General features: G+C 41.4%; 2 protein-coding genes across 2 annotated transcripts; both read left to right on the top strand.

Moving 5' to 3' along the window:
- Positions 1-9,806: 9,806 nt before the first annotated feature.
- AFG2B (AFG2 AAA ATPase homolog B) lies at positions 9,807-15,726 on the top strand (the record flags this gene model as incomplete). Its single annotated transcript, XM_079540728.1, has 8 exons — positions 9,807-10,874; positions 11,361-11,546; positions 12,126-12,284; positions 12,804-13,013; positions 13,400-13,627; positions 14,126-14,260; positions 14,895-15,020; positions 15,583-15,726. The coding sequence occupies 8 exons, from the start codon at positions 9,807-9,809 to the stop codon at positions 15,724-15,726; spliced, it is 2,256 nt and encodes a 751-aa protein (XP_079396854.1).
- Positions 15,727-16,552: 826 nt separating this feature from the next.
- Positions 16,553-18,293, top strand: LOC306950438 (normal mucosa of esophagus-specific gene 1 protein; the record flags this gene model as incomplete). Its single annotated transcript, XM_079540705.1, has 4 exons — positions 16,553-16,594; positions 16,734-16,822; positions 17,531-17,591; positions 18,225-18,293. 4 exons carry the CDS (start codon positions 16,553-16,555, stop codon positions 18,291-18,293), a joined length of 261 nt encoding a protein of 86 aa, XP_079396831.1.
- Positions 18,294-25,123: the final 6,830 nt, after the last annotated feature.

The raw sequence follows: 25,123 nt of genomic DNA, 5'->3' as shown, positions 1-25,123 counted from the left end.
ATAACTTGCAAACTATTTAGCTGAAAAGTTCTGGTTCTGTAGGACACACTGCAGAAGAGGCTTCCTTTGAGACCGAGATGCCATACAGTTTTTCTATCTTTGAAGTGCACAAACTTTGCCAAGAATTTCCTGAACTAAAGGACCTGTCTTATTCAAATGAACAGGGCAGCGATAAGAAGCTCGTATTAATGTATCAATAAATTTTGTATTGATGCATCAACAACTTTGTTAGTACTACTTTTAAGGCTACATCTTCATGCAATAAGAACTATATGTTTTAACCAATTTATTCCAGAGATCAGTAAATTCTTATCTTGCTAGCATATACAAGGACATTTGAAGTCAAATTGAGATTTGCTGTGACTGGATGCAGCTCTGCCAAGCTCAGCAGGTGAATTTCCCTGACATTGCTTCAAAGACTACAGTTCAGCACAAGGGTAACAAACAGCTGCTTACCACCAGCAAGACTATTTGACAAGTGACTGTTACTTTTTTTAATCACACACTTTAATCTTTCCCAAACTTTAAGTTCTACATTCAATTACAGTTGAAGCTACTCTCATCAGGAACCTCCTTTGGGAAAGATTCTGGAAATAAAACAGTGACTTCAGGCTAGCAAAATTCAAGACATTTTTCAAGTTGCCACAACGATTTGAGTGATTTAGCCTTTGCTAAATTATGCTCTGCGTGTTCAGTTACATCTACTACAGATTCTACAGTTAGAAATTCTGTAACTAAAAGCATTACTTCAGATGTTAAAGTAATTATATTTAACACCACCTTTTTTAAGCTTGATAAATCTATCCTATGCTATAGATATTTCTATGAAGGAAAGCTTGAATGTTCATCTCAAGAGAACACTATGCGAACAGACAGAATGTATTTATTTAAGTTGCATACTACACAATATACCAACAACACAAAACTAGAGAGCACTGGAAATAGAAAGGAGAAAGCCATTTTGACACAGAAGCATCACTTTGTTCACTGTCATTTTTACATTAACACTCTAAAAGGTAACAAAAGGTTGCACTGAACCTAAGTTGCTTAGGTTTTGCTGAGGACTGTTCATTTTTTTTTTTTTTTAAGTTTACAATGAAAGATGCTCAGCTTAAGGCAAGAGTATGCTGCTAATAGAATCACATTATTGCTATTGGATGGGTTTGCCAGGTACTTTGGGGGATATTGATACAGTAGTAAGAACTCAGTGAGGCCTTAGCACAAATAAAAAACTAATGTCCCTTATCGTACATACTAACTGGGGGAAAGCAAAGTGCAACAAACGCATCTCCTGATGCTGTCAGCTCACTGTGTAAATACAGTCCTGTCCTTTTCCCAGTACTGATATCAAGCTGCTTTTGAGCAGCTAGGCTCACATATACTAACTGACATTTGCTAGATGTTGGAAAAACTCAGCTGTCGCATTCTCAAAAATCATAAAGGAGGAAAAGCAGACTGTAGCAAGCAACAGATGCTTTCATCAGGACAGCAAAACATTCATGACAGTACTACAGTCTGAGAAACCAAACACACCCAGTTTTCACCAAGAGACTGGCAATTTAAACCAGTTTTTAGATGAGTGTATATACATGACTTGTCTTATCTACTTCATCATTTTCCCTGCAATGCCCTAACAAAGCAACAAAAACAGTAACAAAATTTCACAAAATGTTTTCTGAAATATCAACCAATGAGATATATTTGAACATCCCTAGAGTTCTACATTAAACAGTAGGAAAGTTGAAAAACATTATTTTCAATTTTCCATTTATTAATTTGTTGTTTAGATAAATCCCAGCCAGAGATTCAGTCCCTTGGAGCCCATACAAAGGATTTTTAGAACAATAAAAACCAAAGTTAACTATTGAGACTGCTGGTTTATTTTTCAGTAGAAGGAATTCTGTTAAACAAGGAAGTGATGTTCTAACTTCATTAGAGCATTCAAATTTCAATTTCGAACATCTGAAGTTGAATTTTTCATGTAATCTCTTGCTTTGGATCAAGCTACAACTAAAAGTGTTGTTTTCAGTTAGTTTGGCATCAGATTAAAAATAATTTCTGATGCTTGGACAGTAATAGATCTGTGTCAGATAAAGTGCCTGAAAATCACTGCAATAATGAAGCAATAAATGTAACTCGTTAGTTGAATCAGGTGGATTATTTTGGTATCTGCACTATTCACTGCTCTGAATTTCTTTAACAACTGAACTTGATAACAGAACAGGAATAATACCCATGTGAAACAGTAAGGAAAAAAATCAGCACATATTACACTAATTTCACTAACAGAAACAAGAGACAGAATTAAATTATTGCTCCTTGGTATCTAAATTTAATTTACAGTAAAACTAAACCAACAACACATCAAGGAGAATTTCATTATTTACATAGCTGTCTTAATGCAAGTCCTAAAAGCACAAAAAGAAACAAAGCCAACGATGTTGCAGTGTGAGCAGTAACACAACTGCATTCCACTCATGCCCAGTCCGCTGGGCTTCACACCTAGAAGTCACTGAAAGACATTGAGTCCCTGGAGCATGTCCAGAGAAGGCCAACAAAACTGGTGAGGGATCTAGAGCACAAGTCTTATGAGGAGCAGCTGAGGGAGCTGGGATTTAGTCTGGAGAAGAGGAGGCTCAGGGGAGACCTCACTGCACTCTACAACTTCCTGAAGGGAGGCTGTGGTGAAGAGGGGTTTGGCCTCTTCTCCCAGGCAGTGAACAGGACCCGGGGAAATGGCCGCAAGTTGTACCAGAGGAGGTTTAGGTTGGACACAAAGGAAAAACTTTCTCTCAGAGAGTAGTCAGGCACTGGAATGGCTGTGCAGGGAGGTGGTGGAGTCACCGTCCCTGGCAGTGTTTAAGAGGCATTTGGATGAGGAGCTGCGAGATACAGTTTAGATTATACGAGTGGTGGTAATGAGAAGATGGTTGGACTAGATGATCTTCTAGGTTGTTCCCAACCTTGTGATTCTACTATTCTATACATTACTTAACTGCTAGCACTTAAAAGTCAGCATGTTTTAAAAGAGCATTGAATTCTGAGAATATTCTGCATTGTAACATGAAGATACGGAGCTCTTCTGGCAGTGTTGCAATCATTCCCACTTCCCCTGTAAATCATATCCATCTCACTTTGGTAAGCTCAGTAATCAAAGGTTGGGGTGGTAAGTAGAAAAGGTGGCTCATTACAGAAGTATTAGGAAACAGCAAGAAAGGAAAATGCAGCAGCTTGAAACAGAAAGACAAGAACAGAGTCAAGTGACAATTCATACAAGCCCAGAATAATTTATCTAATTTTAAGCAATGATGACAAGGGAAAATATGTTGATATTTGGGCATGATTGTGTTCCAAGATCTTTGTTTTAGAAAAAAAGAACGCTAAAGGCATAAGACTCCTCCCAAATGCAGAAGGAAAAACCAATACTACTAAGAGACAGTCACTCCAACCAGCAGTCAGATGGACTGTGTCCCCAAGGATTTTCAGAAACTTCTCTTGAGCTGAAGTATAAACTGAGCATAAAAGAAAATATATAGCAATTCTGATGTTTCATATTAAAATAAGTTCTGTGGAAGCATTCACACCCCTTCCCATAAGAAACAGACCACTGTCCAAACAACTACTAGATTTCTCTTCAGATGTCTTTTCCATTCTATACTGTTCTTCATAAAATCTTAGTCCAAGATTTCTGACCTTTCTTTGCTGTCTTGGTCCCTTTTGACTTAGGCTACTATTTGTTCTTCTTAAGCAACACAGAGGACTGCTATTAATACTGTAGTATACTCGATGCCTGAAAGACAATTGGTGCAGCAGAAAAACCAAATACATTGTACTTAGATCACAATAGCCTAACAGAAATCAAGACTCACTGCTGTATGTGGTATATCTGTATCAAATAACTGGTAATAAATTCAAGTCAGATTTTCTAGCATAATTGGCATTTCTTAGGTAGCGCCAAGCCCTCAGTGGTCTCAGGAAGTTGAAGGTGCTCATCCATCTCCCACAGTTAAGCTACTTGCAGTTGTTTTTATGTTTGTTTTCTATTTCTATCCAAACAGTATGCTTAATTCTCTTCCTGCAGTAAGCATACATCCTTATGGGAATGAGGCCACAACACCAGCTTTGCAAATTTTTATTTCCAACCCTTTGACAATAGGCTACTGAGAGTTGGGAGTTAACATATCCAGCTCTAATCAGGTAAGCTTGTTATTAGTATATTGAACATAAAAAATAAATATTCATATAACTAAGTTCTACTATCACCTCTCCTAGAGTTCTTGTCCTCTTTACAAGAGAAAACAGAGAAAGCATATGAAAGAATTTACTTAATCTCATGCAAGTTAGAATTATTCTAACATTTTAATATGTTCTCATGCAAACCACCAACACAAGAATGAGGGAAGTAATTTATAACTAACTGAATTTCCAAGCAGTGACAGAATAGTTTTTCCAGCAGTACATTTCTGTGATACAATGATCATTAAATTGAACCATCTACATCGGCATTCTCAGCCAGCCTATTGTTTTATAAAAGAAACCAGCTTTTCCAGTTCACTGCAAATAGATAACAGCAATAAAGTTACTGCCTACCATCCACTTATATAAACATTAGACGGCATTTGTTCACTCTATACACAAAGTGAACACGGGAAAGAACTTATATTTTTTTTCTCTTTAAGGCATTGATGCATCAGAAGCAGGCCTAACAACCTCCATAAATGACAAACAAAGCTCTCTGAAAATTTGTTAAGTAATTGAACATAGTGTTATTCTTCTGCATCAGAACTTCAGATGATGAAATACATTTTTAAAGGCACTAGAAATTAAGTTGTCCTACAGCACTTAGAAGCAGTTATTTTAATACCATTAAACAGATGTTCTTACCCTGCTGAAGTTTATTATATTACCTGATAATTCAAAGAGAAGTAGAAACAATTCTGTAGAACTGCACGTGTAATCAGAGTCAAAAAGTGAAGAACACTTACACTCATGGGTAAGTCCTGTGTTAAAGTTGTAGAAGTTGTATGCATATGTATGTACATATGTTAAATATAAGCAGGTTCAACAGAATAGGCTATGTCCCATCCAGCATTTATTCAAAATAATCATCACAGAATCATAGAATGGCCAGGATTGGAAAGTAGCTGAAGGATCATGAATCTCCAACCCCCCTGCCACATACAGGGCCACCAACCTCCCCATTTAATACTAGGCAACTTCTGCTCACACATTCTACCTTTACAGTGTCATAGCCTGCAAGTACAACAGGTGATTCTTCATTTCAAATGGCTGAATTACAGCTTATCCCAGCACCTTTGAGTTTCACAAAAAGGAAGATAGTGCTCACAACAAAAGAATAAGATGCCAGCATACATCATTACACCTTACTATAAGTTACACGGATCAGACACAAAAAAGGGAAGAAGGAAAAATCACATATAACCCAGCTTTCACAGCATGTACAAATAAGGGAACTGTAACACCATCATGCAATGGAAAGTGTAGCAACAACAGCAAAGCCCCAGGCTACAACAGCTAAGAATATGCTCAAATGCAGCAGCCACAGCACAGCAATAAAGGAAAGATATAGGAAAGAATCTACTTACTCTCAGAAGGCCTCATGTACACATGAATCTCCAGCAAGACACCCTTGCCTCTACTGCTTCGACCCTTAAATGAGGTCTGGAAAAGGGTTGATCCTGGCTCCATCCCTTTCAGTCACTCAGGTGCACTGCATTGCATGCAACTGAACTCACCTGGGTTGGCCCTACCTCCCTACCAGGTGCTCAATCTCCGCTTCAGGCCATAACTTAGTATTTCCACTACAGGAACCTAAAGTACTCAGGAACTCAAATGTAGTCACAGACAAACATAACAACTGAACACTATTTATTAAGGACTTAGATAAGTTAAAAAATGAAACCTTCCAGGTCAACTTCTTAAAGAAGTCCATATTCATGATGAACATCTCCAATGCATGTATTCTCACATAACAATGATATACTAGTAACACTATATTAAAAAAAAAAAAAAAAAAAAAAGCTTTTATCACAGTACAAAGGCTATCAGCTCTATAAGATGAAAAACCAAACTTGATAGGCTCAAGCCCACGCTACCCAGGCGATGCAGAGAAGAAGTCAGCTAGGAGCCCAATTTACAAAACAAACTAACAGAGATGAAACAGGCCCACAGGTAAACTAGTCTAGCCTGCCTTAGGGCTAACCTATCCTCACCCATGAGAAGCATAGATGTAGTACCACCACTTCTGAAGACAAACATCAATAGTACAGCTCAGACAGTAAAGACCAGGCTTTAAATAAAGCATCCCCATGGGCACAGGTGTGGGTGGAGGCCCCAGGTGAAAACAGGGTAATTAACACTTCAGTGTATTCAGAGATCTGATAGGTTTTAAGAGCTTTCTGAAAAGCCTGTTAAATCATTAATGATTTTTCATTAAGTTCTACTCATTGGAATGAGGTTCTACATGCTACCACCAGGACATCACTAAAGGAAGAAATATTAGTATCTAAGAACTATCACTTCTAAAAGATCAGATATAAATTTTAGCAACTGTCTTTACTGATGAGGTAGCTGTATGGGAACTATTGAATCACGGCCTGAAACTCTGATTGATCACCTGAGGCAAGCACTGAGTCAGCCATGGGAGTACAGGTGAAGGCAATTCAGCTGCGTGACCTGAAGGGGGTGGAGCCTGGCTGCATCTCTCCAAGACCCCATTTAAGGGCTGACTGCCACTAAGGAAGGTCCTCTGCCTGGGGGTTGATCCTTTTGAGTTTTCCTACCAGCCCAGGGTACAGGTGAGTGTTTTCATTCATTTTTAATTTATTTTTTTCTGCTGTGGAAATCTTTCTAGCTGTATGCTCCATTGGTACCACCCTAACCGCTCTGTATGTTTGTTGATTATACAGGTAGTGCAGAAGAGCATTCAGAAACAAAATGCTTTGTAGTATATTAAATGCTTTAGTAGTAAAAAGTCACCTAAGTCACTTGTTTCTATTTTCTTTTAAGTCTTCACTTGCTAATAGGTGCTGCTACTGGTGACACACACAGGTATTGGACAAATATATGATCAGATTTCCCTGTTTTGAGAGCTTGTATGAGTGATTTAGGAAAGCATAAAAACATTTTTACCAAGTAAACACTATATCAACAATGATGTACACAGTAATGCCAGATATCCAGTGTATATAGTGGATATATTAGTATTTGTTTCCAAAAGCAAGAAGTACCACGGTGTTTTTGTTTGCATTGGGCTAGGAGGAAGAAAAAATAATTAACAACTTAAATGCTTCTGTCTTTAATAGAATTTACTGACAGTAATAATATTATCAATGGCTTCTTCATTAGAATATATGGACAATTCACCTTTACATGACTGAAAACAATGAAGTGACCTGCTATTTAAATCAGGCAGCAACTCATATAAACTTGTGAGGCAAAAATAAATTGTTCAGACCAATGGAAGACTGAATCAAAATACAAAATATTCTTAACTTACAAGATATGGCTTCAAAGGAAGTACCAAAAATGTTCCCAGAAAGGATGCTCAGAATTCTTAGAAGGCTTGGAACGACTTCATAGACAGCTAAGCAGATTGCTAGAAAGAACTAGGAATGGTCTCACAAAGAACAAATGGAATGCCTAGAAGGCAGAAGATGTCTTAAACAGTTGGAGGAAGCCCTAGAAAGCAGGGAGCACTCTAGGATGCACTGGAAAATACCTAGAAGTATGAAGAAATACACCTGTATCACCAGGAAAAGTTCTAAGATACTGTATGGGCACTGTTGAGTCACAGCCTGAACCACTGATTGAGCACCTGGGGAAAAGACCTGGTCAGCCCTGAGAGCGCAGGTGGAAGCAATGCAGCTGTGTGACTGGAAGGGGTGGAGCCTGGCTGCACCTCTCTTGGATCTCATTGAAGGGCTGGCCCCTACTGGGGAAGGATCTCTTTCTGGAGATCCCTTGGAGAAGCCTTCCCCTGTGAACCTAGGATCTTATGTGTGAGCAATCTTCCCTTCCTTTATAGCACCTTTCTATTGAGCTGGTCCTTCTGTCACCACACCTCTGTTGTAACACCTTTCCTATTGTATTGATTTGTCTGATTGCTATAGACACAATCTATATTTCTAGAAAAATCCTAGAAAGTAGAAGAAAATACAGGAGACTTCTAGGAAGCAATTTTCCATGAGCTCTCTTCTCATACAGATCTTGTCAATCCTGAGAACTCTGGTGAGCAGTGTTCTTTTCTAAATATTTGTCCAGTTTCCTTTGACACCTATAAATGATTCTGCATCCATAATATCCTTCAGTGAAGTTCTACAGAACTATCGCCCACCACAAGATTCATTGTTTAGTTTATAGATATTACTGCGCGTTTTCAAATCCATTTGCCTTTAAGAAAAAATGTTAAATACATTGACAATTTTAGTTTAAAAAAAATCTGTTTAACAAAATATAATCAAAGATGCTAAAAAATGTATATTCAGCTTATTTATTTTGAATGCAAATAATTATTAAAATAAGACTGGTTTTTTAGTTATAATGAATTGGGAATTACAAACAATATTTTATTCCACCAAAATAGCAGGTATATCCAAATTCAAATAAGCATTCCTTCTCTTTAGACTATTTATGCAGGTGCTCTTTAGAAGAAGTATAGCTGGCCACGAAATACAAAGCAAATGATGAGGGAACATTCCTCCCCATAAGTTAGTAGTAAGAAACTGAACATAAAAAATAAAGCAGAAAGTAATGCAGTTGAAAATATCTGAACACTCACTGTGTTGGATTTTCAGCTTGATATTTGAAACACAGCAAAGACAGTGATGGGCAATGTTCGATTTCTCTAAGAGCTGATGTCTACTCCCTCGGATCTGTTGAATCTGCAAGGAGAAATGAGTCATTCTTGAAGATCAGCTGCCATCTAGTGAATATTGAGAAAATTGTGTTGGCTTTGTTTTGCTTTTGGTTTTACTGTTGTTTTTTGGGGGGGTTGACAGTTTAGACAAGATTCTTGGAGGCAGATCTTTTTGCCACTTTGTCGGTATTGAATCTTGGGTCTGTGAAAGTTTTGGGAGTGCTCAAAAGTATGCATTCCAATTCAGGGCAGCCACTCAGCAATGCTTCCCATGAAAACTCACAAATAAGGTTTTCATTCTGCCATTCTCTCTCTCTCAAAAAAAGGCAATTTTGCTCACTTTCAAAAAGCTGTATTAATAATTTTGTGGCTCTGCTTCACTTTAACGAGTTCCTATGAGGTATTTAGAATTAGCTGAACTAACAACATTGCCTCTTTTCGTACTGTTTTGTGTACAGCCTTTGGCTCACACAGGACCATGATAAAGCGGGAAGCTGTCAGGACGAACAGCCCGGTCCTGAAGTGCATCCCTGCCCGCCCCGTGAGACGGGGATCCCAGTTCTGTGGGGGGGATCTCAAGTGGAGTCTGTGCGTGTAATTTTACTCACAATCAAGCTATTGACGAGACTGAAATTGTGCACACCATAAATCTCACAGATGATGGTTTTATCTCGCATCCTAGCAGGTTTTTGCGGACGTGCTGCTACAGCTCACGCAACCCCACCCGCCGGTGGAACACGCACTCCGCCCAGCGAAGCCAAGCGCCGCCGGGCCTCACAGGAAGGAGGCGGGAACCTGTGAGGGGAGGCGGAGCCCCACCGCGTGCGCGTGCTCGCACTGCGGCGCAGGCGCGGGAAGCGGTGCGGACTGCGATCCGCGGGCGCGGGCGGCGTGTCGCCGGCTGCGGGTGAGCGAGTAGCGTGCCGCCATGGAACCGGCCCCCCTCAAGCTTCTACCCCCGGACCCCGGGGACGAAGGCACGCAGCGGTGCAGGCTGGGCCCCGCCGCCCTCTCCTCCCTGGGGGTCCGGCTGGGCGCTCCGTTGCGGATCTCCCTGCCCGCCGGCTGCTATCTGTGCACGGCGTGGCCGCGGCCGGACCTGGCGGACGGGTACGTGCAGGCGGACCCGGCCTGCAGCACCGGGCTGACGGCGGCGGCCCCGCGCGGGCTGACGCTGAGCCCCGGCTGCCTGCAGCCGCTGTCCTCCCGCCGCCTGCGGGGGGCGGCCGTGCGCGCGGTGCTGAGGGGCGGCGTGCCCGGGCGGCCTGCGGGGCTGCAGGAGGCGGTCCGCGACCTGCTGACTCACGTCTACGTTTCCCCTCGCTACGTCGTTACTGTTGGCCCTCGTGTCCGCGCTCCCGTGGTGCACGTGGAAATTCTCTCCGTAGACCCCGCGACGGAGGAAGCCGGGCTGATAACCCCCCAGACGAACGTGACGATTACGGAGGTGATGACTTTAGAACGGTACGGGCTCTTAACGGAGGACACGGCAGAAATTCCTGTGGCGGGGCTGGACGATGTGGGAGAGTCTCTGAAGGAGATGGTTGACCTGCCGTTCCGTTTCCCGAGGACGTTTAAGAAGCTGGGGCTTTCCGTCCCCGACGGGGTGCTGCTGGTCGGCCCTCCGGGGGTGGGGAAGACGCTCCTGGTGAAGGCAGTGGCGAAGGAGGTGGGCGCGTATCTGCTGTGCGTCAGCGGTCCCGCGCTGTACGGCTCCAGGCCGGGGGAAAGCGAGGAGAATTTGCGAAGCGTCTTTGAAAAGGGCAGGGAGATGTCCTGTGAGGGCCCGACCGTGCTCTTTATTGATGAGATCGATGCTTTGTGCCCGAAACGACGGAGCTCCAGCAGCGCTCCTGAGGATCGCCTGGTTGCTCAGTTGCTGACGCTGCTGGACGGTGCTGGTGCTGGTAAGGATAGGATGGTGGTTGTGGCAGCGACAAACAGGCCTGACGCCTTGGATCCTGCGCTGAGAAGGCCGGGCAGGTTTGACAGAGAAGTAAGCAGACATTGCTATCTGTGCTCAGCCCTCTTTTCTCTTTTTGTTTAGGGGATGTGGTAAGGGGACAGTTGATAAAGACGAGCACCCAGTTCACATAGCCAAGCCTGAATTTTACATAATGCATTCAATTAAATAAACCTGTTTGTTATCTAATTCAGCCTTTGTGAACAATGAAATAATAATCTTATTGCTAAGTCAGTTGCTTATATTACCTAAAAACAGGATTTGATGGACAGTGACTAACAGTGTCTTATGAACAACTGATTATACAACAACTATTCTCTTGGAAAGTAGGTGTGAAAGATGCTATAAATAGCTGTAATCTATGAACTGTTAAGTTCCTCCTGAATTCTTTGGTTGCAATATAAGTATGTATAAATCTTCAGAAGTTGGTTTAAAGTGGAGGCAAACTTGTTTGGCCAGTTCTACGAAATGAGAGGAATATGAAGTAACTACTTGAAAATTTTATCTTCCTTGGGTTAGGTTATTATTGGGACGCCAACGCTTACGCAGAGGAGATCCATCCTGCAGATGCTCACCTGTGGTATGCCCATTTCTACAGACGTTGATTTGGTTAAGCTGGCAGAAATGACAACTGGGTATGTTGGAGCTGACCTTACAGCGCTCTGCAGAGAAGCTGCTATGCAGGCTGTGTTCCACAGCTCTTTGGTATGATTGCAAATCGATCAAGAGGAAAGACATGATTATTATCTAACACCCTTTCTCCATTAGGACATAGTTTTACTTGAAAATTTGAGCAAGATGAAGAATTCAGAAATTAGAAAAGGAAAATAATTACTGAAAAAAAACCACAAGTGTTACAAATGTAAGCCTGCTGTTTCACTTAGTCTCTTAAGTTCCTGTCTTCAAAGTAAATTTTCTTCTTTGTGGGTGGAAGGTTTTGCAGGAAGTTTTTATTACATCTTGTTATGAATTTGTGAAGGCCTGTTTTATTTGATTATTCGAGAGAATCTAGGAACTTGTGTATAGTAACCCTGAATTAGCATCTGTTTGATGTAGTTGGAGCTATGATTTAGGGAGAAAACTTTCTGTAGAATACTTATGTCTGATAAAGTTGTGTTTTCCTTATAAGATCTTGCCATGAAGAGAATATGTTCTACTTTGTTAGGTCTTCATGTGTGCACTGCTTGAGCTTGTTAGGGCAGGAATTTGAGTTGTCTTTGGCCTTTTGTGAAATACACTGTATGCTAAAAATGTTGCTAATACACCTTGTTTGTTTTCCTTCAGGATTCAGCTGAAGTGCTAATTAACATGGCAGATTTCCAGGAAGCTTTTAAAAAAATTCAGCCATCCTCTTTCCGAGGTGCAGTTGGACTCAAAGAGTGTAAACCCATCACTTGGGAGCAGATTGGTGGTCTTGAAGATGTGAAGTTGAAGTTAAAACAGGTAACATGCAAATACATTTAGATCAAGAGGCAGTTTCTGATGACCTGTTCTCCAAGGTGTTCTGTATGTTATGTTATGGAAATGCATTATCTTACGAGTTACATGGTTTTATATTTTATCTTAAGCATTATTTTCTACTACAATAAGTGACAAGCACTATAATAATTTAGCATCAGCATCACAAGATAAGAGCAGCAAGCATAATACAATGGAATAATTAGTGTGCTTCTGAGTAGCTGATGAACTCTGCAGCAGTCCATCTCTGATTGTATAGCCAGAGGTGGCTCTTGCATATCATCCTTCAAGAATTGCCTTTTATTGCATTTGAGACTGAGAGGGAAGTTCCAGAAGAGTGGCTGTGTGTGTTTTCTACCAAGGAAGGCTAAGTTAGCATTCTGTGTTGCTTTCAAATTAATGTATGCACTAAAGAGTGGAGTATTGTGCTCAGCTGTTCTGTCGGTTGCCTTTGATCTTTAGTTCTGTTACTGAAAATTTCATCCCTTGTTTATGTATTAACAGAGTGTGGAGTGGCCCATGAAATTTCCTCAGGCATTTGTGAGGATGGGGCTGGCTCGTCCGAAGGGTGTTCTTCTCTATGGGCCATCAGGGTGTGCCAAAACCACACTGGTGAAGGCTGTGGCCACAAGTTGCCACTGTTCCTTTCTCTCTGTAAGTGGTGCTGAGCTGTTTTCACCTTATGTTGGAGATTCAGAGAAGATTTTATCTCAGGTACAATTTTCAATTTGTACAAGGTGCAAAGATGATGTGAAAAAATGGTAGTTAAAACTCTGCCCCGATTATGAAATTGATAACTAACGTATGGTTTCCCATGTATATGAACAGGAAGTCTAGCCCTAAAATGATGACAGTTTTAAGCTTTGAAAATATTTCCACTCTCTTGTTTTCATTTCATTGCAGAATTTAATTCAGAAGCAGAATTTGTCTGTAGGAATGGCAGCTGGAATGGCTTCTTGAATAAATGCTTATTCTTGCGTGTGAATAAATTTAAGTCCACATCACTAAGTAAAAATAAGACTATATGCAAACAAGCGGTTTCACCTTATCTGAAACAACATATGTGCATTAACATTTGTTTTTAAAAATCCAAAAAACAGATTTTCCGCCAAGCGAGAGCAAATTCTCCAGCAATAATCTTCCTGGATGAAATTGATTCTATCCTGGGATCTCGATCGCGCGGTAAAACTGGCCGTGGTGTCTCAGAGCGGGTGCTGTCTGTGCTTCTCAATGAGTTGGATGGTGTTGGACTGAAAGTCACAGAAAGAAGAGGGAATAAACTACAGCTTGAGGGGAGATGTGAGGAACTAACTGATGAGGAAAGACAGGTATTGAAGTTCCCTTTTCTGTATGGTACGGATGATAAGTGCAGCCCAGGTGTCAAAAAACTTGAATTGTCATTCATGCTTTTAAACTTAAAATCCTCAACCTTAAAAAGATGCTATTCTACTTCATTCCTGATTTTTTTTTTTTTTTTTTTTTATAAAATACTATATGAAGGCTGCTCACTGTCTTTATAAATCTGTTCCTCAATGAAACTTTGAACAAAATACCAACAGAGGCTCATGAACAGAAATAGCTGGGGTACATTTTGTGTCACAAATCATCTTCCTTGACAAATTCTTTTAGACTGTTATTTTTGCTGTTATGTAGGTTCATTTTTCATCTCAAAGAAAATGAAGTACTAATACCAAAAGGAAAATAATTACATGCAGAGATGCATTTTCTGTTCTCCCTCCCCTTTTGTCACTAATAGTTAACAAATATCTAAACCTCTCTCTCTTAATTGTGTTGCACTAATGCCTTCATACCATCTCTTTGCTCAGCTAGAGTTTCAGGAAACTTTGAGCAGAGATGTCATGGTAGTTGCTGCAACAAATAGGCCAGATCTGTTGGATGATGCCTTACTGCGCCCTGGAAGGTTAGACAGAGTGATCTATATTCCACCTCCAGATCTAAAGGTGATGTATCACAAATCCATCTGTGGTGTTAAATGGGGAGAGAAAAATTGCTAGCATACTTTCAGAACAAAAAGAACATAATCTAATGTGCTTCAGAATTGAGGGATGGCTCACTGGAGATGAGTTGCCGAACTCAAGATACGTGAAGAAGGGAATAATTATATTTGTAATTTAAATACCAGTAATATTTGGCCTGATTATGTAGGTACACTGCTCATAGAAAATAGGCAGCAATCTGAAATAATTGTCTGTTTACAAAAACAAACTGTAGAAAGTATTGTAAGAAGTTGGCTGTCCTTTCTTCAAATCTTCGTTTCCTGTAAATGTTCAGTGGTATAAATGTTTGTCCTCCTTCCCCATCCTAAAAAGAGATGACCCAAAGCAGACTGTGTATGGAACCATATCTAAAATTGGTCTCATTTCATGAAGTGGTGAGTAATTGAATACTAGACGTGAATATGAGAACCATAAGAGTAAACATCTCTGTTAATAATACTTCACTCTTTCACCAAAAACATAATTCTGATTTTGTATTTTTCTGTATTTCCTTAGTTCTAACATTAAATTTTGAACTGTTTTGGAGTGGGAGTAATTGTTTGGTTTGGTTTTCTCATCAATACCTGCTTCCTCACAGGGAAGGCTTTCCATTTTGAAAGTCTGCACAGAGAAAATGCCATTAGATACTGATGTGGCACTGCAGGATATAGCAGCCCTAACAGACCTCTTCTCTGGAGCTGATATTGAAAATCTGTGCAAGGAGGTAAGGAATGTTTTTATGGTTAATCTGTGGAATAAACTATAAGGCTTTTCAGGGGGAAAAAGAGAACTAACTCATACGCGTTATCAAGCTAACTGTAGTACAGCTTATTCCTCAATTGAAAATGGAAGGAGAATGAGTAAAACAGGAGTGAGCAAAAGTTAAAACTTAAGATAAAAAGCCAAATCAGTATAAAGGTTCTCTCTGATTTCCAGGCAGAAGTAGATGATCGCACTGGTAGAAGTAGTTATACTACCTTCTGTATCACATGGCCTTTCTAATTCAGGCTCAGATCCAGAGAAGTTTTTTCTGTGTACTTTGAAGTGACAGTGGCATTTTTAGCTGGAAAAAAAATCTAAGAGTGATCAAGGATACATTGTCTAATCCAGACAACAGAACTAAAGGTGGAGCATGCACTAATCTGTCATAAATATTGTAAGTTGTACAGTGCTGTTTTTGGATAGTTTGTCTAAAATTTGGTTTTGTGTAACATATTTGAATTACTTGCAATGACTTCTGTGCAACTTAAAACCATGAAGCACTTCTAATATTTTCTTTTTCAAAGGCTGCCTTGCTGGCATTGCAGGAGAACGGACTCGAAGCAACTGCTGTAAAACAGGAACATTTTGTGAAATCACTGGAGACTGTAAAGCCATCTTTAAGCATGAAAGACTTGGAATTTTATGAAGAATTTATAGTCAAGAATTAACCTCTTGAATCATAAAGGAATTATGTGGCTTGAGTGTTATTAAGTATGTCTTGGGGACAGATTTGCAATCGCTTCTCTCTTCTGCTTTTTTGTACTGTATTTATTACCACTTTCAATTTGTATGAAATACAGTAAAACTTCACTTCTGAAAAATCTGTGGTGTCAGTAATAAATAGAACTGGGGTTGCTGGGGCTGGGTTGAGATACAGTAAGTACTGCACAGCAGCTCTGTTTCATTACAGATTCCCTTATTCTAATTACAAACTCAGGCAAAATGGCAATGTTTAACTTATTGTGAAGTCCAAAAAGCACAGTGAGTACTAAAAGAATAGAAGAACACTTCCTTGGAAGGTGGGAAATGGTTCCCATGCAGTACAAGCTGCTTTAGATGGGAGTGCTTACAAGCTGGCTTTCTCAAAAGCACGTTCCAAATTTCAGCACCGGAGCAAGGCTTTTGTCGTCGCGGCTGGGGCAGAGGCTCAGCCCTTTGCGCTCTCGGGCCTGTTGAAGTTCTGGTTCAGGCCGGAGCAGGAGCGCGGTTTCGCAGCCGCGTCCCGCCGTGCCTCGCCCGCGCCGTCCGCCAGGGGGCGCCCGCGCCGTTTGCCCTGTGCTGCCGGGGGTGCGGGTTGCGGGGTGCCGTGCGTGTGGGCGGCGCCGCGCGCGTCCACCGCGTATATAGGGCGCAGAGCGCGCTGCCCGCGCCGCTGCCCCGTGAGCGCTGCCCGTCCCGTCCCGCCAGGTAACGGAGACCCGCTTCTGCTCGGGGCCCGGCGGTGCCGAGGAGCGGTGCGCTAACGGGGCCGTTTGTTGCAGGTCCGCAGGCAGGATGAGCGCGAGCTTCTTCCAGCTGCTGAGAACGAAGAAAGAAGTAAGTGTGCCCGGCGGCTCCGCTCGGGGCTGCCCTGTGCCCGGCATCGCAGCGCAGGGGACGGGAAAGCAGCGGGCGTAGCTTCTGCGCTCCTGGTAACCGCTCCGGGCGGCTCACCTCTCCCCTCGGTGTCTTTCAGCTCATCCCGCTGATCGGAGTCGTGTCCTGCGCTGCCGTTGGGGCTGTTGCTTTTTCAGTCTATTCCCTCGTCAGCAAATCCGACGTGATGTAAGCGAACGCTGCTGCTGGAGCAGCCTGGCGCTGCCCCGATCTCTGCTTTCTAGGAAGAGTCAGAAGTCCGAGCCAAGTTCCAGAGCACCGGGAATGACAAAGTTACCGGCGCGTTTTAAGTGCCGACGAAGTTAGCTCCTTTAGGCTAGAGGGAATGGTCTCTCAGCCGTGAATAGGTCACGTTTTTTCTGTGCTTTAGGTGTAATTGGCGATAGATGCTCCCACAAAGGGACGCTGGGGGCTCGGGGATGCAGGCAGGCAGGCTGGTGCACAGCGTGTGATAGTGTGCCCTGCCTGTAAGTCAGAGCTGCGATGGCTCGGCCATGCCTTGCAGCCATGTACAGCTTATGGGAAAATGACTTTACTTCAAAGGGACAGAAAGGAACATCTTTAGCCACCGGGATTAAAATCCCCTTTTTATTTGAGCCTTTATTCGCTTTTGATTCTCAGCTTTCTTGCCTTAGGATGGCGCGTTATGCTTGAAGGAGACTGGCTGTGTTTGGTGCTCTGGGAGCCACAAGGACTAGCATAATTGATTCTTATCTAACACTGAAAAGAGAAATTCCCAAAGCTGTATAGATGTGTTTCAGGGAACTGCTTACCTACAGGAATAGTTGTGCTGGTTGTAGATTGCTCATACTGGAAAAACGTATGTAAGTTCACAGCCTAAAACACAGTACCTTACTGCTTTATCTTCTCTTTAAGCATTAACAAGGGTGCCAATCCAGAGCCATGGGAAACCATTGATCCTACCCAGCCTCAGAAGGTAATTAACACAAATAATAGTGCCAACGGTGTGTGTTTCCAGCACGAGGAATGCACTTAAACAGCTGTGTAAGAACCAGGAAAATGTTAATAAGAACAAAAACAGAAACTGACACTTTTAAATAAGTGGAGCTTATTGTGCAATGAATCTCATTGCATTATTTAAAGAGGGGAATTCAAGTATTTCATTCCAGGCCTGCTTGGCCCACAGCTGCTTCTTACCCCGTTCCACTGCTAACAGTGGAAGTATGGGCACAGGGGAAATGCTGGTTACACTCACTTGGTTCCTGAATTACAAAATTGACTGAGGATGTTTTTGAGTACTACAGCTGTAAGGAGAAACATCTTAGTTCAGTAGAGCACCTAGGGTGATGAGGAAAATAAAATTATTTGGGGATAATTGTTGAGTTCATTAATTGTTTCATATTGGGGTGATTCTGTTCAACAAATTATTGATATCATATCCCTTGTTGCTTTTGATTACTTTTAATGGGCTAATGTAAAGCTATTAGAAATCCTTCACTGATAAATTGATCTATGATATTGTAGGAGGGGAGACTAACATTTTACTGAGAGAGAATTGAATACGGGGCTTTGCTGATTTCTTTCGTATCTTCCTTTTGATTTCTTCCAGCTATTAACAATCCATCAGAAATGGAAGCCTATAGAAGAGTTGGAAAGTGTCAAAAAGCTTACGAAGTGACAAGTTTCTGTTGCCTCTAAAGGTACTCTATGAATCTAGTGGAATCACTTCTGCACAAACTTGACTACTGAAATCAGTGTGCGGAAATGCTTCTGCTACATTTCTAGGGTCTCCCTCCATTTTTTGGGCTCTGGATGAGGAGTTTCTTGTTGCCTTAGAAGTTGGCATGCAACATCCACTTAGTCCAAAATTGTGTGTCAAAGCTCGTTTTCAGCAGGTGTTTGATGCCAGGTGTTGAACATTCAGATGGTAATTGAATAAGGAGAAAGTTTTCACACTTTTTAAAATAGAATTTTATAGCTCATTTTCCTCAAAATTACTGTTGTCGTTTTGTGATAATAAAATCTATGTAACATTTTGCAACATTCCTTGTAAATTCTGTAAACTGAAACTACCCACAAGCTCTTCTGAAGTATTCCTGGTTTGCTCCCCCTTTGTCCTATACTTTTATGCTGTATGTGCACTGTGTACAGACCAGATATTGTAGCCAGATGATGTCTATGTATGGCAGCATATGTTGCCAAAGCTACGCTTGCATTTATTTCCTACATCAGCTGTAATGACAACTTCTGTCCAAGTTAAGGTTTGGTACTAGAACTTACATGTGCTCTCAGCTTGGACTACCGAGGAGTCTAATAGATGAGTTAAGGCTGTATTTGGGAATGCAGGGTGAAAACATAACTTCAGCATGGCTAAAAAGGAATTAAAAATGAGAGAGTTTGTTACATCTGAATGTTGTTCCTGTTTAAACTTTTAAAAAGTTACTGGAAGTAGAAAATTTACATTATCCAAAATTACTTTAATCATTAAATTCTTCATCTTCTGCTAGGTAGTTCACATGCCAACTTAATTTTATTTTACTGCATAGCTAGCAGGGCTTTCTTTAACATTTTAGATACGAGCTATGAGGGACTTCTTCAACAAAGAGAAAATGAAAGAGATGAAAAGTAGAAATGACTCTTCAGAGAGACACTTCCTCTTTAAGCATTTGTTTTCTGATAGATTGGCTACGGAAATGATGCAACAGGCAGACCCTCACCAAGCTGGGGAGGGCATATCTGCAGGCAATGGTAGAACGATCCTTTTCTGAGTTCTTTCTGTAGGCATCCCATTCCATGCAGTTTCACATGCATTACAAAGTTTCTTCTACACTGGATAATAAGGATGCATGTTACTGGCTGAGGGGAAGGAAGAAAACTGAAACAAATTAATTTGAAGAAGCCCCTCCTCCACTAATGGTGAACCTCCTGCTGGAGGTTGTTCTGCTGCAGCAAACACCTAGCAGGCTACTAGTGCAGCTTCGGAGCATTTATGTTTTCTTAAAGGTGTATTTGATGCTGAGAAGAAAAGCGTTAAAATGTTATTTGTGACACTTGTGCTAAGTTGCAGCGTAACATTTGGATAAGTAAGTATGACTCAGCAGCATTTAGGAGTGACAGGAATTAGAGGACTTCAGAGTACAAGCTTGGCTTTCATTTCATGGAATGACACTGAGATAAATTGGGTGGTATGTAACCACAAAAACCAGGAAATTTTGGGGAATACAACTTCTGAGCATTTAAACAGAAGCACTGTAAACTATTTTCTGTAAGTTATTGCATATTTCCATATTTTGCTTGTCTGTATCAATACAAAAACATACTGTGCTGTGCTCTGAGTTGATACATGAATTAAATGAGTTTGTCCTTCAGTAAATCACTGGTATGGTCTTTGAATACCATTGTTTCTTTTGACCTGAGTATCTAACAACATCAGGGAAACAGCTGTGAGTCACTTGTACATAATCTTTTGTACTGAAGCAGTTCTCAGTGGTGTCTGCCAATAGTGCATCAGGCAGCGTGCCTGCCATCATTCACAGGTTGTTGCTTCTCATTTTATCCTGAGGCATAATAGCAAAGGTAATGCAGTGTTCTGCTTTGATAGCTGGCTTTCCGTGTTTTGTTGTTGCTATTTTTCCATAATGTAATAAATCTCTTTCTGCACCTCAAAAAGATGATGGGGAATGCTCAAGTTCTCAGGACAGCTTTTTGAGTTCTCAGGCTGTCCTTGAGAATGTTCTCCTGCACTGATGAGATTGCTCTAAGTAAGGTGCACCATGGCCAATTACTGTATCCACCCCCCAGAACTACTCAACATATGTCTATAAAGCAATATACAAACTATTTCCTTGTTCTACAAGAATCAGAGCTAAAACAGTAAGGATTTAATCCATTGAATTTTATGAGCTGAGATTTGTGAGAACAGTAGGACTTCCATGTCCCGTGTAGCGCAAACCCAAGGCTTTTTGTTCCTTGTGCAGTTTAGAGGCTGTTGAAATAGACTTCACTTCTTCCCTTCTTCTCTCCATTCTTTCCTTGTTCAGTCTTCTAGTTTCCTGTCTTCTAGGCTTTTAAGTTTTAAGCAATCACTATCTCCACTCACCCTCTCTAGTACTTTTCCAACTTACACATGAATTACAAAGTTTCATTATAATATTCACTGGCTTGTTAGATTTTTTTTATTATGGATTTGGATTAATTGGATATTGCCATTTGAAATACAGTTACGCTTTTCTAGCTGCAGCAGGCCGGTAGTTATTACAGTCTTTTTTTGAAGAGTTTTCTGGAAGAATAGAAGGTTGCTCTCTGCAGTATACATGCAAACTGAAAAAATATTCCCCCTGAAAGTGGAAGTTTGATGTAACTTTGTAAATAAAAGAGTAAGTCCATGAGTTCAAACAGTCAGCAGAAACTTATAACAAATATTAGAAATACCTGCTTTCATGAAGCAGTAACACGCAGCAGAACCTGAGTGCTGGTGTCTGTTCTGGGATCTGAATCAGGCTTTTTGAAATGCCAGCTCTTTCACGCTTCTGTAACATTTCCTTTTTATTTTAGGTGTCCTTTTTAAATTCCTGATCTGAATTTCACTTACTCTGTCCCAGCCTGTCACTGACATATTTACTTTTTTTCTGAGTTAATGAGAGATTTAGGGCCTGAGAAGGATGAAACATATTTGCCAACCTCCTTTTAGCATCTCTCCTTTCTCCAGCTTATCTGATGCACAGGTGAACATATATGTCCCGAAAGAAGCCATGATGTGGAACAGGCTTGGTAGCCTGGATGTAAGGGCCATCATTTTATGTGTGAGCTCCTGCAAGTTCACAAGATCTTTGAGAAAATTTCAAAAGCTCTTAAATTGAATGCTTTTTTGCTTTCAAAAAGGAGGGTTAAGCTTGACAATTAAAAAAAAAAAAAAAAAAAAAAAAAAGCTAATAACTTTATATTCCTTTCACTGTGCACTTTTGTTTTAACTACAAATCTTTATTATTATAGTAGTACTTCAAGGCCTTATCCACAACGATATGAGATTTGCAGGATCTGAGAGCTGTGCTGAGGTCCTTGTTTGATTTTCTTTGCACACGATAGCCCATGTCAGCATTTCTCTGCCTGATGCTCTATGGTTCTCTGCTGTATTTTACTGCCTAGCTACTTCATTGGTGCATGTGGTTTCTGTAGTAAGTGGTGGTAACAGAGGGGCCTGGTGCAATCATTAAAGGAAATTGTTCATACTCCAGCTGTCATCTGTCTCAGAGCAGAGGGCTGTTGCCCCCAGGACTAGCTGTAGAAAACAAACACAAGCGATGGGACGATTCACTGATTCTGGGCAGTAGCTGGTGTTGGATGTTTCCCAAAAAAGCTTTCAGATTAAACAAACGTGGCTGCACTACTCAAAGCAGTTTTAATTCATTGTCCGAAGTCTTCAGTGTTCAGCACATCTCTATCACACAAGCAGCAGCATGAGATAACACAGCCTAAAAGCCAAACAGGAATGAAAATGAAAAAGCATTACTGAGGAAATGGACTGTGGGAGTTGCAACTGTACTCAGCAGTTGTTTACCTTCAGGTGCTGATTTGAATGGAGAGCAGGTAGATTATTTGCTGAAAGCATTTTCCCTTCATGAGCCAGCCATCACAGCCAAATAAACTCTTCAGAGGAAGCCCAATGTGAATAGGCACCAATAGGCCTCACCTGGTTCAAAGATCAGACTTCTGCAGGGCACTTCATGGAGGCTGTATAAGCCCTGCCCATGCTGTACCTTGGTCTAAGGATCAAAGGATTCTGGTTTAACAATCTGTTATTTTCGAATAACGTTATCACATAATCATAAAATGGCTTGGGTTGGAAGGGATGTCAAGATTGCACAGCTCCAATCTCTGCCATGGGCTGTGTGCCTCCCAGCCCAGCTGCCCAGGACTGAGCCTGCCTTGGGTACCTCCAGGGATGGGGCGCCCACAGCTCTGGGCAGCCACTGCCTTCTGAGTGAAACATTTCCCCAACATCTAATCTGAATCGTGCGTTGTGGGACAGATGCACGGTGTCTCTCTGTCCCCACGCTCTTTGCTCCATGCCTGGCAGAGATCTGTACCGCTGGAGCTACGTGCTGTAACGTGTTACTGTGCCCCCCGCCTCGTGTGCCTCATGTGCCTCATGTTTCCACACGAGGTGGCCATGCTGTGTGGCAGCCATGTTGCGCAGCAGCTGTGCTGGCCTGGCCTGGCTGGAGGCAGCAGCCCGCTTCTTACAAAGCCTTCTGTGTGAAACTCCTTTCACTTTCTTCTTGCTGCATCCCTTTGTTGCACCTACCGAAACAAGCACACCAGAGCACCTTGGTCTAATTTATTTACACTGTTACTTCTGTTTACTAATACAGCAAAAGCTGACTGGTCTCTGTTTCCTGACAAGAAAATGGCAAAGTAACTTGCTGATGTTCTGTGACTCCGAACTTGAAGTGGTGAAGCAGTTTCTTACTCCTAAATACTGTGAATCATCTGGATTCCTGTAGCCTTGTAGAACACGGTGCTGGCAGTCCAATCAAGGACTGTGAAGCAGCTTGCTTTCTTTTTGTTTTCTTTTCTGCTACTTTTTTTAAAGAAATCGGGAGATGTTATTTCTTTCAAATCAAATTCATTCAGACAGACTCTGGATGGCTTTGCTGACTTCATCCTCCAAGTGTTGCTGAAGCAGGGGTTTTTAAATATGAGACTATAACAGCAATTTCTTTTTTATTTATTAGTTTACTTGTTTTTAGAAGCAGTATTCTCTGCTGCAGTGAATGAAAGCTCTGTACAGACACTGATGATACCAGACGGTGTCAAACTGAGCATCCACAGACTCAGGACAAAATGTCAATAGCAGCAAAAATAGACTGTGGGGATCAGTGTTGCCTAAAAGAACATCTGAGAAGTGATGCGGTCACAAGGCAGTGCTGCCGGCTGTCCCACTTCGCAGATGCACCTTCAAACCACTTCCTGCCATTTCCCTGCTTCGTATGGCACTTGCTATGTGTCTTTTCTGATAGGCCAGAGGTAGGCTACCAGCAACTGAGTGCTTGTGTGGTTCATTGGCCAGAGCTCTACTTTGCCTTCTGAAAGGGCTGATGCATGCTGTGAGGTGCAGTGAGCACCTGCCTTGTCCCACTGGGTTGTTATGTGGATTAATGGCCTGCAGTTCTGAAAAGCTGGAGTTCCTTGTATTCCCATTTCAGCATTTTATAGTGTGTGGATTTTTATTTGCAGATTTTATGTAGGGTCAATACAGTGCAGTTGGTTTAAATACATTTATTACATGATGTGATGTGTAGAGAGCAAATGGGGCACCTATAGGTGCAAACAGATTAGCTGAGAGGTCAGAAAACCACACCAGTTTGAAAACCTATTAATTATAAATAATGTGTTTAAGCTTTCATCTTCAGCAAGGCTCTTTCATTCCTGGTTGCTGGTTGTGTTTTTTTATCATTATTATTTTATTTAAAGTGTATTTGCAGTAAGTAAATGCCATCCCGTACCAGACTTGATGCTGCTGCAGCACAAACAAGGAAATAAGGGCTGAAAAAACATTACCTGTAATCTCTGTTAGTTATAGGAAAATAGCATTGAACAGCCAAAGAAAAGCAAAGTCACATGCTTGTTGTGAATCACTGCCTGACTACATAAAAACAGCCTTCCTTCTTTCATATCGAAGCTGTTCATGTTTCATGTAATGATGCATCTCTCTCACCTTCTACAATTCAGTAAAACCTGGAATGTTTTTTGTCCTTTTCAAGTCATGCTGCAGGTTTTTAGAAGAGCCAGGTAGAACTTGAGTGAGACCTTAGTTCTGTGTCTGCTGAAACATTAGCTTTATGCTGCCTTTACTGCATTTGTTTTTCCTCTTGTGAAATGCTTTGAATGAAACACAGTTAGTCAGAATAGGGCATTTGGCTCAAAGACTGCCAGATCCACCTTACTCCCAGAAGCAGAAGTATTTACCAAAATCCTGGTCATAATGACTTGCAGTTCTGTTCATTGCCTCATTGCCAAGCTCTGAGCCATAATTTTCATGGTACAATAATATGTCATGCAAAGTAGTTGTAACATAGTTAGTTTGAAGTTATGGATGTCAGAGAGATGTGGAATTATTACCACAGACCTTGCAGTGGTCGTGTATGTATGTATGTTGTGTATGAAGTGCCTGCGCATTGAATTGCCTTCTTAAATGAAGGACATTTAAGAATTGGGCATGTCTCATGTTCCTTTGGGTTCATTAGTTCAAAGAGGAAGCTTTTGTTGTGTGCAAAGCAGGGTGGTGTGTGGATCTTTCTATTTGAGCTACGTGCTGAGAGAATCACCTCTTGATACATGTAAAGAACAAGGAGAACACGCCCTTATGGGGCAGCACTTCAAAAAAGCAAATTCCCACCTAAGTTATCGATATATTTATGGAAGAGAAGCTGAGTTTGACTCCTCAGTCTGTTGTTCACAGCTGTGTCTTTGGCGCTGACGTAATATATGCTCCTCAGTAAGAAATAC

This window comes from Tetrao urogallus (genome assembly GCF_951394365.1).
Source record: "Tetrao urogallus genome assembly, chromosome: 11".
Lineage (NCBI taxonomy): Eukaryota > Metazoa > Chordata > Aves > Galliformes > Phasianidae > Tetrao > Tetrao urogallus.
Note: the sequence above shows the minus strand (reverse complement) of the source record. Positions and strands in the feature narration are given on the sequence as shown.